This window comes from Choloepus didactylus, chromosome 3 (assembly GCF_015220235.1).
Source record: "Choloepus didactylus isolate mChoDid1 chromosome 3, mChoDid1.pri, whole genome shotgun sequence".
Lineage (NCBI taxonomy): Eukaryota > Metazoa > Chordata > Mammalia > Pilosa > Megalonychidae > Choloepus > Choloepus didactylus.
Genome location: NC_051309.1, coordinates 140,202,142 through 140,217,880, shown reverse-complemented (window position 1 = coordinate 140,217,880; position 15,739 = coordinate 140,202,142). Strand labels below are relative to the sequence as shown.

General features: G+C 37.5%; 1 protein-coding gene and 1 pseudogene across 7 annotated transcripts in view; both read right to left on the bottom strand.

Moving 5' to 3' along the window:
* Positions 1–15,739, bottom strand: part of ABHD18 (abhydrolase domain containing 18) — a 99,720-nt gene that overhangs the window by 8,667 nt on the left and 75,314 nt on the right. For 5 of the 7 annotated variants that reach the window (XM_037830633.1, XM_037830631.1, XM_037830629.1 and 2 more), the window contains 2 exons: positions 15,321–15,699; positions 14,710–14,872 (listed from right to left, as the gene is read on the bottom strand). In XM_037830633.1, the coding sequence (XP_037686561.1) occupies positions 14,710–14,872; positions 15,321–15,699 (542 nt within the window). Of the gene's footprint in view, positions 1–14,705; positions 14,873–15,320; positions 15,700–15,739 lie in introns of those variants that run through there. The other 2 variants (XM_037830634.1, XM_037830628.1) reach the window with 1 other exon arrangement.
* On the bottom strand, positions 3,075–14,248 carry LOC119529086 (annotated as a pseudogene).

Genomic DNA, 15,739 nt, shown 5'->3' with positions numbered 1-15,739 from the left:
TTAACATTAATCTTGCTCAAACTCATCCAAAAAACTGAGGGAACACTACTTATTCTATGAGGCCAAGGTCATCCTAATACAAAAGCCAGAGAAAGATACTATGAGAAAAGAAAATTACAGACCAATTTCTCTTATGAATATAGATGCAAAAATACTAGCAAACTGAATCAAACAGAAATTAGAAGAATTATATACAATGATAAAGTGGGATTTATCCCAAGTAGGCAAGGGTGGTTCATAAGAAAATCAATTAATGTAATATAGCACATTAACACAAGGAAGGGGAAAAAAAACAAAAAAAAAAACAAAAAACACTTGCTCACCCTAATTGATGCAGAAACGGCATTTGACAAATTCCAGCATCCTTTCTTAATAAAAACACTTAGAAAAACAGGAGTAGAAGGTAACTTCCTCTACACAATAAAGGGCATATATGAAAATGCACAATTAGCATCATACTAAATGGGGAAAGACTGAAAGCTTTCCCTCAGATCTGGAACAAGACAAGGATACCTACCATCACTGCTGTTATTCAACATTGTACTAGAAGTTCTAGCAAGAGCAATTAGGCAAGAAAAAGAAATAAAAGGCATCCAAACTGGAAAGGAAGAAGTAAAACTTTCACTATTTGCAGATGACATGATACTATATATAGAAAGTCCTGAAAAATCTAAAACAAAGCTACTAGAGTCAATAAATGAATTCAGCAAAGTGGCAAGATACAAGATCAACACACAAACTCCAGGAATATTTCTATACTAGTAATGAGCAACCTGAGAAGGAAATCAAGAAAAATATTCCATTTACAATAGTAACTAAAAGAATCAAATATCTAGCAATAAATTTAACCAACTATGTAAAGGACTTTACCAGAAAACTATGAAACTTTGCTAAAAGCAATCAAAAAAGACCTAAATAAATGGAAGGACATTCTATGTTCATGGATCAGAAGACTAAATGTTGGGATGTCAATTCTACCCAAAGCAATTTACAGATTTAATGCAGTCCCAATAAAAATTCTAACAGTTTTCTTTGGAGAAATGGAAAAGCCAATCATCAAATTTATTTGGAAGGGCATGGGGCCCCAAACAGTCAAAACCATCTTGAAAAAGAACAAAGTTGGAGGACTCACACCTCCTGACTTTCAAGCTTATTACAAAGCTATAGCGATCAAAACAGTACAGTACTGACATGATAGATATATAGACTAACGGAATCAATTGAGAGTTCAGAAATAGATCCTCACATCTATGGCCAATTGATGTTTGACAAGACTGCCAAGTCCACTCAATGGGGAAAGAATAGTCTTTACAACAAATGGTGCTGGGAGAACTGGATATCTATATGCAAAAGGATGAAGAGAAACCTCTATCTCATACCATACACAAAAATTAACTCAAAATGGAACAAAGATCTAAATATAAGAACCAGGACTATAAAACCCCTAGAAAAAAACACATGGAAGCATTTTGTATTAGGCACTGAAAAGTCCCCAAAGCACAAGCAACAAAAGAAAAATGAATCAGATAAATGGGACCTCATCAAAATTAAAAAGTTTTGTGTATCAAAGAACTTTATCATGAAAGTAAAAAGACAACCTATACAATGGGAGAAAATATTTGGAAACCACATATCCAATAATGGTTTAATATCCAGAATATATAAAGAAATCCTACATTTCAACAATAAAAAGACAAACAACCTAACTAAAAAATGGGGACAAGAGTTGATAGACATTTCTCCAGAGCGTATACAAATGGCCAAAAGGATATGAAAAGATGCTCAACATCACTGGCTATTAGGGAACTGAAAATCAAAACCACGAGATACCATTTCACACACCCCTAGAATGTCTAGTATTAAATAAATAGAAAATTACAGGTGTTGGAGAAGATGTGGAGGAACAGGAACACTGTATCATTCATTGCTGGTGGGAATGTAAAATGGTGCAGCCACTGTGGAAGACAGTTTGGTAGTTCCTCAGGGAGTTAAGTATAGAATTGCCATTAAGTATAACAATCCCACGTCTATGTATATTCCCAAAACAACTGAAAGCAGGCACGTAATACTTGCACACCAGTGTTCATAGCAGCATTATTCACAAAAAGGTCATTTACTTTTTCCAACCTTATTTACTTAACAGATAAACTACTGTTGGGTACAAAAGACCAAATACTGCAATATTTAACTTATCTTGGTTTCACTGGTTCAAACTAAACACATTACTAACTATCTTAAATACAAACTAATCATTGTAAACTATATTTTAGCATTGTTTGCCTCAAATAGTAATGTATTTTTCTGCATGTACTTGGATATATTTAGAATTACTTTTTTCCTACTGTCTCACAGACAGAAGAGGTATATCCTGATTTGTACAGAAATTTGACAAAGAACTCTGATATAATTTCCGTGACTGCTGCCTTCACATTTCATTTTGAATTCAAACTTCTAATATTGCTGTATATATGAACTGCATTTTCAAAAGGAGATTTAGAAGAAGTAAACTATAAATAATGATTAAAAAATTATTGATGAAAACTCAGGAAGTAAATACTTGGACTGATACACTGTCCATTATGGGGAAAATTTTTCTTCAATTTAAAAATGTCTCTCTTCTCATCTCTAAAAGAAATAATTTTAAAGTGCTAATTTTATATAAAGCAGGCAAAGTCTTCAAGTAATTTGCTACTAAATATGCCAATTTTTGTAGAGTTACAAAAAAAACTAAGAATAAACTAAAGTAAAACAGGAAAATAAAAATAGTGAAAAAACTGACAAATTGTTGCTGGACAAAGCATTGCTATTATACCATCTTAACTTTCTTATTTCAATTAAATGTATAAATGTACAGATCTAGGTTTCTGCTGGTTTAGTCCACTAATTCTCTTAGATTTGCTAACTTCTACGACAAACAGTATACAAAAAGATATAAGGAAAACAAGTGCCACTGAAATAGCAACATGACACTAATTAAAGCAATCTTAAAAATAAAAGGTTGTCTACTACTGTAAATGAATATAAAATGTAACAGATAGTACAAAGTAAGAACTGTGGCCTTGTCCAAAGCTTAATTACTCTTGCCCTTTAGCTGCTTTTTCAAGGAAATATACATTAACCAAATGGCAGAGGAGGTGTTTGCTGTAAATCTTTTTCCTTTCTAAAAGAATGATCACAAAAAATACAAACAAAACCTCCTTCAGCCACTATGACTGCCAAGGATTTTTTGCATTTTTTCTACTAGTTTCCTGTGGAACTGGCCAAGTGCCATTCAATCCAGAATCATCACTACCCTCTGACATGTTGTCACTTAGGTCACTTCCATCGTGACTGCGGATGCCTTCATTTTCAATTTCCTAAGACTCATTCACTGCTGTGGGAACAGAAGGTGATGCCAGAGAGTTTAGGACACTGCTTCAACTTTTTCTATTGGTGGGGGAAGAAGCAGTGGGGAAGTTGGTTCTCCTACTGTTAAGTTTTTATTAGCAAGATTCTCTGTTGTGTTGTTTACCATCTAAAATTTCACACTCTGGCATATTCTTCAAGTTTTGTTTACAGTATGAAATACTAGATTTCTCAGTACTAGCTTCAAGACCAGCTATACTCTCATCTGCCTCTTCTACTTTCTAAAGGGCTTCTTTAATTCCTTCCCCTTCAGAGCGTAATTTTTGGTCTTTTGATTCCTTTTAAGTTTTCCTTTGGCAGTGGTGGTGATGGTGGTAGGAGATCCTTTGCACATGTACTTTCCTTTAGAACCTGTCCAACTTTGTTAAAAGGCACCAAGCCAACTTCAATAAATACTTGCTCCTTCTGCACGATTTCACTCTGCCTGCCAGAACTTTTCATTTTATTATCTTTTGGTTGAGATCTTCTGGGGATCGGCTTCACCTGAGGAGGAAGCTCCACGGGAGCAGACTTCATGGGAGGAGGCTCCACTGGAGCTGGTTCTATCTGAACAGACTACATGTGAAGGGGCTTCATTTGAGCAGGAGCTATCTGAAGCCTGCTGCTTTTTCTACTTGATTTATTCTTCAGAGTTTTCTTCTTATACTCTTTTTCATACAGGTGTTTTGCTTTTGATTCTTCTCCACTTTGCTGTTGCCCTTTGGTACTTCCTGGAAGTTTCTGGATGTGCTTTCTACCTTCCTTTTCTTTTCTATTTTTTTTTATTTTTATTTTTTGTAATTCATTGTTATTGACATATAATCACATACCATGAAGTCATACAAAGTGTACAATCAATTGTTCACAGTACCATCATACAGTTGTGCATCCATCACCAAAATCAATGTTTGAACCTTTTCATTACCACACACAAAAATGTAATAAGAATAAAAATTAAAGTGAAAAAGAACACTGGGTGCCTTTTTTTTTTTTTTGCTCCCATTTTTCTACTCATCCATCCATACCCTGGACAAAGGGGAGTGTGATCCACATGGCTTTCCCAATCACACTGTCACCCCTCATAAGCTACATTGCTATACAATCATCTTCAAGATTCAAGGGTCCTGGGTTGCAATTTGATAGTTTCAGATATTAACTGCTAGCCATTCCAAGTCATTAGAACCTAAAAAGGGTTGTCTAAATTGTGTGTAAGAGTGCCCACCAGAGTGACCTCTTGGCTCCCCTTGGAATTTCTCAGCCACTGAAACTTATTTCATTTCACTTCACATCCCCGTTTTGGTCAAGAAGTTGCGATCCATCCCACGATGCTGGGTCCAGATTCCTCCCCAGGAGTCATATTCCACATTGCCATGGGGATTCATACCCCTGGGTGTCAGAACCTATGTAGCGGGGGGGGGGGGGGAGTGATTTCACCCACCAAATTGGCCTAGCCAGAGAGAGACAGCCACATCTGAGCAACAAAGAGGCACAAAGGTAGAGAAACTTAGGCACAATTATAAGCAGGTATAACCTTTCCTTTGCAGCAACAGTCTTCTCAAAGGCAAGTCCTGTGATTGAGGGCCCAGCCCATCAAACCACCAGTCCTCAATGTCTGTGAGCACATCAGCAACCACTGAGGTGGGGAAGTCCAACACCCCCAACACATTCTCCCCCAGCAATGTTCACATTAGTGGTAGCATTTAATATTTCTCTTTTTGTGCCTGGCTTATTTCATCCAGCATTACATCTACAAGGTTCATCCAAGCTATCATATGTTTCACATCGTTCCTTTTTACAGCCACTTAGTATTCCATCGCTGTGCATATACCACATTTTATTTATCCACTCATCTGTTGAAGGACATTTGGGTTGTTTCCATCTCTTGGCAATTGTGATAATGCTGCTAAGAACATTGGCGTGCAGGTATCTGTTCGTGTCGCTGCTTTCAGATCTTCTGGGTATATACCAAGAAGTGCAATTGCTGGATTGAAGGGTAACTATATCTAGTTTTCTAAGGAACTGCCAGACTGTCTTCCAGAGTGGCTGAAGCATTATACAGTCCAGTCCCACCAACAATGAATAAGAGTTCCAATTTCTCCACATCCTCTCCAGCATTTGTAATTTCCTGTTTGTTTAATGGCAGCCATTCTAATGGGTGTGAGATGGTATCTCATTGTGGTCTTAATTTGCGTCTCTCTAATAGCTAGTGAAGATGAACATTTTTAAATTTATTTCTTGGCCATTTGCATTTCCCCTTCAGAGAACTGTCTCTTCGTATCTTTTGCCCATTTTATAATTGGGCTGTCTGTACTATTGTCATTGAGTTGTAGGATTTCTCTATATATGCAAGATGTAAGTCTTTTGTCAGATACATGTTTTCCAAAATTTTTTTCCCATTGAGTTGGCTGCCTCTTCACTTTTTTGACAAACTCATTTGAGGTACAGAAACTTCTAAGTTTCAGGAGTTCCCATTTATCTATTTTTTCTTTTGTTGCTTGTGCTTTGGGTGTAAGTGGCCTCCTAATACAAGGTCTTGAAGATGTCTCCCTACATTATCTTTTATGAATTTTATGGTACTGTCTTTTATATTCAGGTCTTTGATCCACTTTGAATTAATTTTTGTGTAGGGTGTGAGGCTGGAGTCCTCTTTCATTCTTTTGGATATGGATACCCAACTCTCCCAGCCCCATTTGTTGGAAAGACTGCTAAGTCTCAGTTCAGTGGTTTTGGGGGCTTTATCAAAGATCAGTCGGCCGTAGATCTGGGGGTCTATTTCTGAATTCCTGATTCAATTCCATTGATCAATATATCTATCTTTGTGCCACTACCATGTTGTTTTGACTACTGTGGCTTCATAATAAGCTTCAAAGTGAGGGAGTGTAAGTCCTCCCAGTTCATTTTTCTTTTTTAGAGTGTTTTTAGCAATTCGAGGCATCTTCCCTTTCCAAATAAACTTGGCAACTAGCTTTCCCAAGTCTGCAAAGTGGGTTGTTGGAATTTTGATTGGGATTGCATTGAATCTGTAGATGAGTTTGGGTAGTATTGACATCTTAATGAAGTTTAGCCTTCCTGTAGGAAAACATGGAATATTTTTACATTTTTTAAAGGTTCCTTTCTATTTCTTTTAGTAGAGTTATGTAGTTTTCTTTGTATAGGTCTTGGTTAAGTTTATTCCTAGGTACTTGATTTTTTTTGTTGCTATTGAAAATGGTATCTTTTTCCTCAGTGTCTCTTCACTTCATTAATTTCTAGCATATAGAAACATCACTGACTTATATGCATTAATCTTATATCCTACTACTTTGCTAAATTTATTAGCTCTAGTAGCTGTATCATCGATTTCTTAGGGTCTTCCAGATACAAGATCATATCATCTGCAAATAATGACAGTTTTACTTCTTCCTCTCCAATTTGGATGCCTTTTATTTGTCTTGCTGGATTGCCCTGGCGAGCACTTCTAGCACAATGTTGAATAACACTGGTGACAGCAGGCATCCTTGTCTTGTTCCTGATCTTAGAGGGAAGGCTTTCAGTCTCTCTCATTGAGTACTATGCTGGCTGTAGGTTTTTCATATATGCTCTTTATCATACTGAGGAAGTTTCCTTCAATTCCTACCTTTTGAAGTGTTTTTATCAAAAAGGGATTTTGGGTATGGTGTGCAAATGTATTTCAATAAAACTGAATTTAATTAAAAAAAAAAGGGATGTTGGATTTTGTCAAATGCTTTTTCAGCATCTATTGAGATGATCATTTAATTTTTCCCTTTTGATTTGTTAATGGGTTGTAATACATTGATTGATTTTCTTATGTTGAATCATCCTTCCATGCCTGGAATGAACCCCACTTGGTCATGGGGTATGATTTTTTTAAAGTGTCTTTGGATTCAATTTCCAAGTATTTTTTTGAGAATTTTTACTTCTATATTCATTAGGGAGATTGGCCTGAAGTTTTCCTTTTTTGTGGCATCTTTGCCTGGTTTTGGTATTAGATTGACATTAGCTTCATAAAATGTGTTAAGTAGTGTTCCATTTTCTTCGATGTTTTGAAAGAGTTTAAGCAAGAATGGTGTCAGTTCTTTTTGGAAAGTTTGGTAGAATTCCCCTGTGAAGCCATCTGGCCCTGGACATTTATTTGTGGGAAGTTTTTTGATGACTGATTGGATCTCTTTGCTTGTGATGGGTTGGTTGAGGTCTTCTGTTTCTTCTTAGGTCAGTGTAGGTTGTTCATATGTTTCCAGGATATTGTCCATTTCCTCCTCTACATTATCCAGTTTGTTGGCATACAGTTGTTGATAGTATCCTCTTATAATTTTTTGAATTTCTTTGGGATCCGCAGTAATGTCACCTTTCTCATTCATTATTTTGTTTATATGGGTCTTCTCTCTTTTTGTCAGTCTAGCTAGGGGCTTGTCAATCTTGTTGATCTTCTCAAAGAACCAACTCTTGGTGTTATTTATTCTCTCTATTGCTTTTTTGTTCTCTATGTCATTTATTTCTGCTTTAATCCCTGTTATTTCTTTTCTTCTACTTGGTTTTGGATAGTTTGCTGTTCATTTTCCAGCTTCTTCAGATGCTCCATTAGTTCTTTGATTTTCGCTCTTTCTTCCTTTTCAGTATATGTGTTTAGTGCTATAAATTTCCCCCTCAGTACCACTTTTGCTGCATCCCATAGGTTTTGATATGTTCTTATTTTCATTCGTTTTTATATATTTAGCAATTTCTCTTGCTATTTCTTCTTTAACCCATTGATTGTTCAGAAGTGTGTTGTTTAACCTCCAAGTATTTGTGAATTTTTGAAGTCTCTGATGGTTATTGACTTCTAATTGTATTCCATTGTGGTCAGAGAATGTGCCTTGAATAATTTCAGTGTTTTTAAATTTATTGAGGCTTGTTTTATGTCCCAGCATATGCTCTATTCTGGAGAAAGTTCCTTGAGCACTAGAGAATAATGTGTATCCTGATGATTTGAGATATAATGTTCTATATAAGTCTGTTAAATCCAATTCATTTATCAGATTGTATCAGATCAATTTCCTTATTGATCATCTGTCTGGTTGATCTATCTATAGGGGAGAGTGATGTATTCAAATCTCACACATCAATTGCTATAATAGATTAAACTCCTCAATTAAAAGATACAGATTGGCAGAATGGATCAAAAAATATGCAAAGAAATTGAAATTTAGTTTTGCCAGTGTTTGTCTCATGTATTTTGGAGCAACTTGATTGGGAGCATAAACATTTATGATTGTAATTTCTTCTTGTTGAATTGCCCCTTTTATTAGTATGTAGTGGCCTTCTTTGTCTCTCATAACATCCTTGCATTTAAAGTCTATTTAATCTGAGATTAATATTGCTACTCCTGCTTTCTTTTGACTGTAGCTTGCATGAAATATTTTTTCCCAACCTTTCACTTTCAATTTCTTTGCGTCCCTGTGTGTAAGATGAGTCTCTTGTATGCAACATCCCGATGGTTTGTATTTTTTGATCCATTCTACCAATCTATATCTTTTAATTGAGGAGTTTAATCTATTTACATTCCATGCTATTACTGTGAAGGCATTTCTTGAATCACGCATCCTATCCTTTGGTTTATGTTTGTCAGATATATTTTTCCCTCTCTCTCTTATTGTTCTTTAATGAACCAATACTGAATCTCTTTAGTACCGAACCTTTCTGCATCACTCTCTCTCTCCTTTCTTTGTGTCTCTGTCGGTAGGGCTCCCTTTAGTATCTGAAGTAGGGCAGGTCTCCTGTTAGCAAAATCTCTGAGCATTTGTTTGTCTGTGAAGAATTTAAGCTCTCCCTCAAATTTGAAGGAGAGCTTTGCTAGATAAAGAATTCTTGGTTGGAAATTTTTCTCTCAGAATTTTAAATATGTCATGCCACTGCCTTTTTGCCTCCATGGTGGCTGCTGAGTAGTCACTACTTAGTCTTAAGCTGTTTCCTTTGTATGTGGTGACTCGCTTTTCTCTTGCTGCTTTCAGAACTTGCTCCTTCTCTTCAGTATTTGACAGTCTGATCAGAATATGTCTCCAAGTAGGTTTATTTGGATTAATTCTATTTGGAGTTTGCTGGGCATTTATGCTTTGTGTATTTATGTTGTGTAGAACGTTTGGGAAGTTTTCCCCAACAATTTCTTTGAAAGCTCTTCCTAGACCTTTACCCTTCTCTTCCCCTTCTGGGACACCAATGAGTCTTATATTTGGACATTTTATATTATCTATCCTATCCCTGAGGTCCATTTCAATTTTTTTGATTTTTTCCCCATTCTTTCTTTTGTTCTTTCATTTTCCGTTCTGTGGCCCTTGAGATCGCTGAGTCATTGTTCTGCTTTCTCTAGGCTTGTACTATGAGTATCCAGAATCTTTTTAATTTGGTCAACAGTTTCTTTAATTTCCATAAGATCATCTATTTTTTTTATTTACTCTTGCAATTTATTCTTTATGCTCTTCTAGGGTCTTCTTCATGTCCTTTGTATCCTGTGCCATGCTCTCATTGTCTTTAGTTCTTTGATTAATTGCTCCAAATACTATGTCTCCTCTGAACTTTTGATGTGGGTGTTTGGGTTTGGGTTATCCATATTGTACAGTTTTTCATATGTTTTAAAATTTTCTGTTGTTTTTGGCCTCTTGGCATTTGCTTTACTTGATAGGGTTCTTTTAGGATATGTAGACTAATTCAAAGACTTATCTCTAATTTGTCAGATGTACAGTTTGGCAGAGCACACTTTGTCTAACTAACCCGCATGTGGCGTCCGCGAGCCACCTATTCCCCTCAAGCCAGTTCTCCCCAACTGTGTCTTTGTGGTGTGTGGGGTCTGATTCTTGTGGGAGTCCAATCAGTGCACCAAGTTTGGGTGTGTAGTTGGTGCTGTCGTCCCTGAATGTGGGGTGTGTGTCTGAGCGGTTAGGGAGGGAGGGTGGCTTTAATAATGAAACCTCCCAGGTGTTTCTGGAGATTTAAGGCCATTGCAAGACTCTAAACCTTCAGTTCAGTCTCGCGACAGTTTGTCTCTGCCGCTGACCCACAAGTCCTTGGTATTGGCGTATCGTCCCTGGGACTTTCAAGTGGGTCCCTCTTCCAAGCTCTGCCCTCCTAGGGCCTCTGCCGAGGGAAGGCTGTGCTATGTCACAACCTTCTTTTTTCTTTTTGTCACAGTTTCTTCATCATGCACAGGATCATTAAAGGAATGGGCTTCAGCTTCCATCTTCATTTTGCTTTTCTTGGTTTTACGGAATTTATTTCCTGTATGCACATCCATCTCTTCAGGCTCGGGTGCAGATTTGAGAGTTCTATAGTCACTTGAACTACTGAGGCATTACTACAAGGCTTTTTCTCTTTTGAAACATTTATCTTTTTTTCTCCACATTTACAGGCATCTTTTTTTTTTTTTCCAGCTACATTTCCCTTTATTTTGACTGCTGTTTTCATTTTATCATTGGTAATACTGTTATTAGGCAAGTCGGCCTCCCACTTATTGGTGTTTTTAAGTTTCACTTATGAAACATCCATTGTTTTATTAGGACAGATAGGATCCTGTTCCGGTTTGCTAAAGCTGGTGAAATGCAAAATACCAGAAATGGATTGGCTTTTACAATGGGCGTTTATTAGTTCACAAATTTATAGTTCTAAGGCCATGAAAATGTCCAAATTAAGGCATCAAGAGGTAGATACCTTCTCTGAGGAAAAGGCCAATGGTGTTGGGAACACTTCTGTTGGCTAGGAAGGCATGTGGCTGGTGTCTGCTGGTCCTTTGCTCCCACGTTCCATTGCTTTCAGCTTCTGATTCCTGTGGCTTCCTTCATAAGCATCTGTTCTTTCTCACTTAGTTTCTCCGGGACAAACTCTTAGCTTAGCATCTCCAAATGTCTTTCTGTTTGAATCTCCAAGTGTCTGAATCTGTGTTGGCCCTTGAACTCTCTTAAGGACTCAAGTAAACTTATCAAGACTCATGTTGAAGGCATGGGGTCATACCACCATGGAAATAATCTAATCAAAAGGTCTCACCCACAGTTGGGTGGGTCACATCTCCATGGAAACAACCTAATCAAAAGATCCCTCCCACAGTAAGTCTGCACCCATAAGACTGGATTAAAAGAACATGGCTTTTGTGGGAGACATAATAGATTCAAACCAGCACAGATGCTTAGATTTGAAATGATACTGCAGATTACACTTCTTCAAAGCTGCACAGTCACAAACAGGGCAAGTAAACTGCCATGAGTTAATAGGCAGCTCTATGTGTTTTTTGAAGATACTTCTATCTGTTGGTTTATAGTCACAGTGTGGGCAGTTAAGAAGTTGAGGTCCATTGTGGTCCTGTCTTACATGGTGGGTTACTTCATGTTTATTAGAGGCAACATAACTGCACTGATCAAATTTAAGTGGCTTCTCACCTGAATGAGTATGCATATGTCTAGTTAGATGAGTCTTCTGAGAACTTGAGTAAGGTCCAAGTTCACATTTTATGGGCATCGTCCTGTGTGAGTTCGAATATGCTGAACATAACTGCTTTTTTATGTCTGTAAAATAGTTACATTTCCCAGTTAAACTTCCCCAGGAAAATGGTTTTCTCAAGTGTTTCCGCGAGTAATACTCGCTTACTATGTTGTACATGGCAATTAAAGCACTTGTAGATTCACTCATTATCCCCAGCTCTGCTGTGGGAGATTGGAAAAGATGCACTGTATACTGTTAGGCAAAACTCCCCACCCCCAACACATACACAACACACCCCTAGCAAATATTCCAGAAAGCTCTCCCACAAAGGATGTGACTGTTTATATAAAACCCACTCTTAGCTAACGTAACAGTATGAGCAAGGACAAAAACAAAAATTTTCCATAACATAAAATCTTCGCTGACATCAACTCCTTATGTTACCCTGATGTCAACTCCTTATCTTACCTTGAACACCCCTGATGTCAACTGCTTATCTCACCCTGACATCAACTCCTTATTCTACCCTGAGCAAACCAATCCCGACTCAACTCCTTAGTTCTCTATCTTACCCACCAACAATTTTTCCCCCATCCCCCTCCTAGAAAGCTATAAAACTGTACTCCCACCTTTGTTTGGGGCTGTTGACACTCTTAGGCTTAAGCCTGCCTGCGCATGGCTACAACAAAACTTTCTCCAATTGAGTTTTGTTCTCTTCTCTTCCCGGTCAAAAACCCTAACATACAGTAATCGTATCAGTTGGTATTATAGTCACAGCAGTCACAGTGAATGGGGCATTTGGAGAAATCTCCCTCTTCTGCAGTGGAAGAACCAGATTCCCTTGCTTTTGTTTGCTTCTCTGTACTTTTTTTGACAAAAAACTTCTTGGCACTGTGAACTCTAATATGCACAAATTGTTCTTCAGATTCTGCTTCATACAAGCATGGCTTACAGCAAAAGGGTTTTGTCTTCAAGTTCTTGCATCTGTCCTGTTTCAGGTGTTTCAGTAGGAAGATCTTTATTTGAGTTATAAATTTCTGGGGCAGCAGATACCTCAAATTCAGGTTGTGGTTCTGTTAACACTGAGTTCCAAACTTCCCAGTTGCATGTTTTCCATTCCATTAGGTATACCTTTTACTTTTCAACTTCTTCTCCATCACTTTCTGAAAAGTTATTATCCCCAATAGGTGTTAATCCTGCCCTCTTCTCAGTCATTACCAACTAGGTAATCACAGCAACTGCCATTTAATTCCCCAATCAAGGCCACATTTGCCAACATGGGTTTGGAGAGGTCATGCAAGTCATAGATGTCATTACGTAAGGCCATGCTAATGTTGGCACTGCTGGTGAACAGCCCTCCTCCTCCAGAAGACTGTCCCATTACCTGGGTGGCCAGATCTGTATTCAGCTTTTCTCCCTGAAGAGGGGCCGGCTACCCAGCATTGCTGCTCCTTCCCCTAGACTATTTTTCTTTGTTGCTGGATGTGCCAGTTTGGATATATTATGTCCCCCAGAAATGCAATGTTCTTTAATGCAATCTTGTAGGGGCAGACTTATTTGTTTTTTGATAAGGGTGGAAACATTTGATTGTTTCCATGGAGATGTGACTCATCCAACTGTAGGCAAAACCTTTTGATTAGATTATTACCATGGAGGTGTTACCCCTCCCATTCAGGGTGAGTTCTTGATTAGATCACTGGAATCTTTTAAAAGGAGAAGCTGTGAGAGACATTTTGGAGAGAGAAACTAGGATGCGTGGTCCAGAGTTTGCCCCTGGGAGAAGCTAAGAGCTGACAATACCCTGATCCTTGGAGATGCAGACAGAAAGACATATGAAGATGCCAAGCTAAGACATGAAGCCCAGAGTTTGCCCTGGAAAAGCTAAGAGAGGACTCCCAGATGCTTAGAGAGAAACGCCCCAGGAGAACCAAGCAGAGTGCTGAGAGAAGCTAAGAGAGACAGAAGACCAGAGACATTTTGGAGAAAGCCACTGAAATGCAACCTGGGGGCAAAGGACAAGCAGACACCAGCCACGTGCCTTTCCAGCTGAAGGAGGTGTTCCAGACACCACTGGCCTGTCTTCAGTGAAGGTATCCTCTTGTTGATGCCTTAGCTTGGACACTTTTATGGCCTTAGAACTATAAATCTGTAAACTTATAAATCCTTTTTATAAAAGCCAATCCATTGCTGGTATTTTGCTTAATGGCTCCATTAACAAACTGGAACACTGGAGTTTCAGGGCAGGGAAGGGAAGAGGATTGGAAAAGTGAGGCACTGCAGTCATTGAGGTCCATGAAGGCCCAGGAATTGAACTGCAGAAAATGATCAGGCCACTTGGCCTTGCCCCACTGTCGCTGTTGCCACCAGGGTCTGGGGCCTGGGACCTGGGGCCAAAGCAGTGCTTGCTCTGTTGCTGTGCCATGAGCTCATAGGAGCCACAAATATAAGGTTTTAAACATTAAAAACAGTATTACACTTCTCATTTAAAGTTGCTAATGGAAAAACATGGCTAGATCATTTCACAGATGTTCAAGACATTCTGAGATAAGAACATCAGAGTGGAAGAAAAAACTATTGATGCCTCAAATCATGTTTTTCAAACCCTTATGTTCCTCCTCATGTCCTAAAACACCTGGCTACTAATATCTGAATAATATAAAACCACACAATAAAGCATGCCTATTTATGATGTCACTTTCCCAGTTCTTTAAAAGAAAGAGAAAGTACGTGGATAAGACTCCTGAGGTGAAGAACCATGATGGAGATTTGAAGAGCAGAGAGGAAATAAGTGGACCAAAACTACAATAAAAATACCTAAACTTTTAATATTTGTTGAATAAAAAAAACCAAAACATTCAAAAACAAATACCTGTTTAGGCTTACCTGAAGAGTCCTTGTTTAAAAAGATAAGCACTAATATGACCCCCTTCTAGATATCGGATTTCACAACCAGGCCAGATTTCTTGTAGACTTCGGACTCCAGTTCGTGGAATATAGGCATCTTCTTTGGCTTGAACCACTATAATTAGGCTTGGATCAACTGGAACTAGGTATAGGATTTTTAAAAAATGCAGAATGTATACTTTTTTAAGAGCTCTATGATTTTAATATAAATTAATCATATGAGAAAATAAAATACATTATACAGTGCAGTGAGTGAAACATTTGTCAAACAATCTTTTTTGATGATTAAGTTAAAAATTATAATATACTATAATAGGATGATAATCATCTCTAATATGATGCATGAGATGAATAGTCTAAAGAAGATACAAAAACAATGTCCTTTTTTACATAAACTAGTAAAACAGTCTTAGATTTTCATGAATAAAATAAAATACATTTAAATGAACAAATTACCTTGGAGAACACATTCCAGAGCCTACCATAAAATAAATATACTCTTTAAAATATGAAATTATCTTATGAAGAAATGTATTTCACAAATATTTAAACATCAGCAAATATTCTGAATTTCATATAAAAATTAGTACCTGAGAAATTTGCCACATGAGTACATTCATCCATGACTCCTTTCATAAATATTAAAGATTCTTTCTGAAGATTTTTTCTTCTTTGTTCTTTACTGAGTAGGTGGTATGATTGACTACTGCAACTCCTATAACTACTTTTGTTGGTTGAAAGTGTTTGGTTGAAGCACTCCATCTTAGAGGTATCTTGCAATAGGAGTCCTTCTGATGTGGCGCTAACAGATGTTTTACTAGAATTATGGCACTTAGCAGGTTTTTGGGACACAACTTGGTCCATCATATCTAACTTTAAAGTTCTAGAAGCTAGAGTAAGGTTAATTAGCTTGCCTGAACTGCTAGTAAAATGTTTCACGAACTCTTGTCCCATTTTGAAAGAATCTGTCTGAAAATATGAAAAAAAAAAAAAAGAAAATACCATTTAA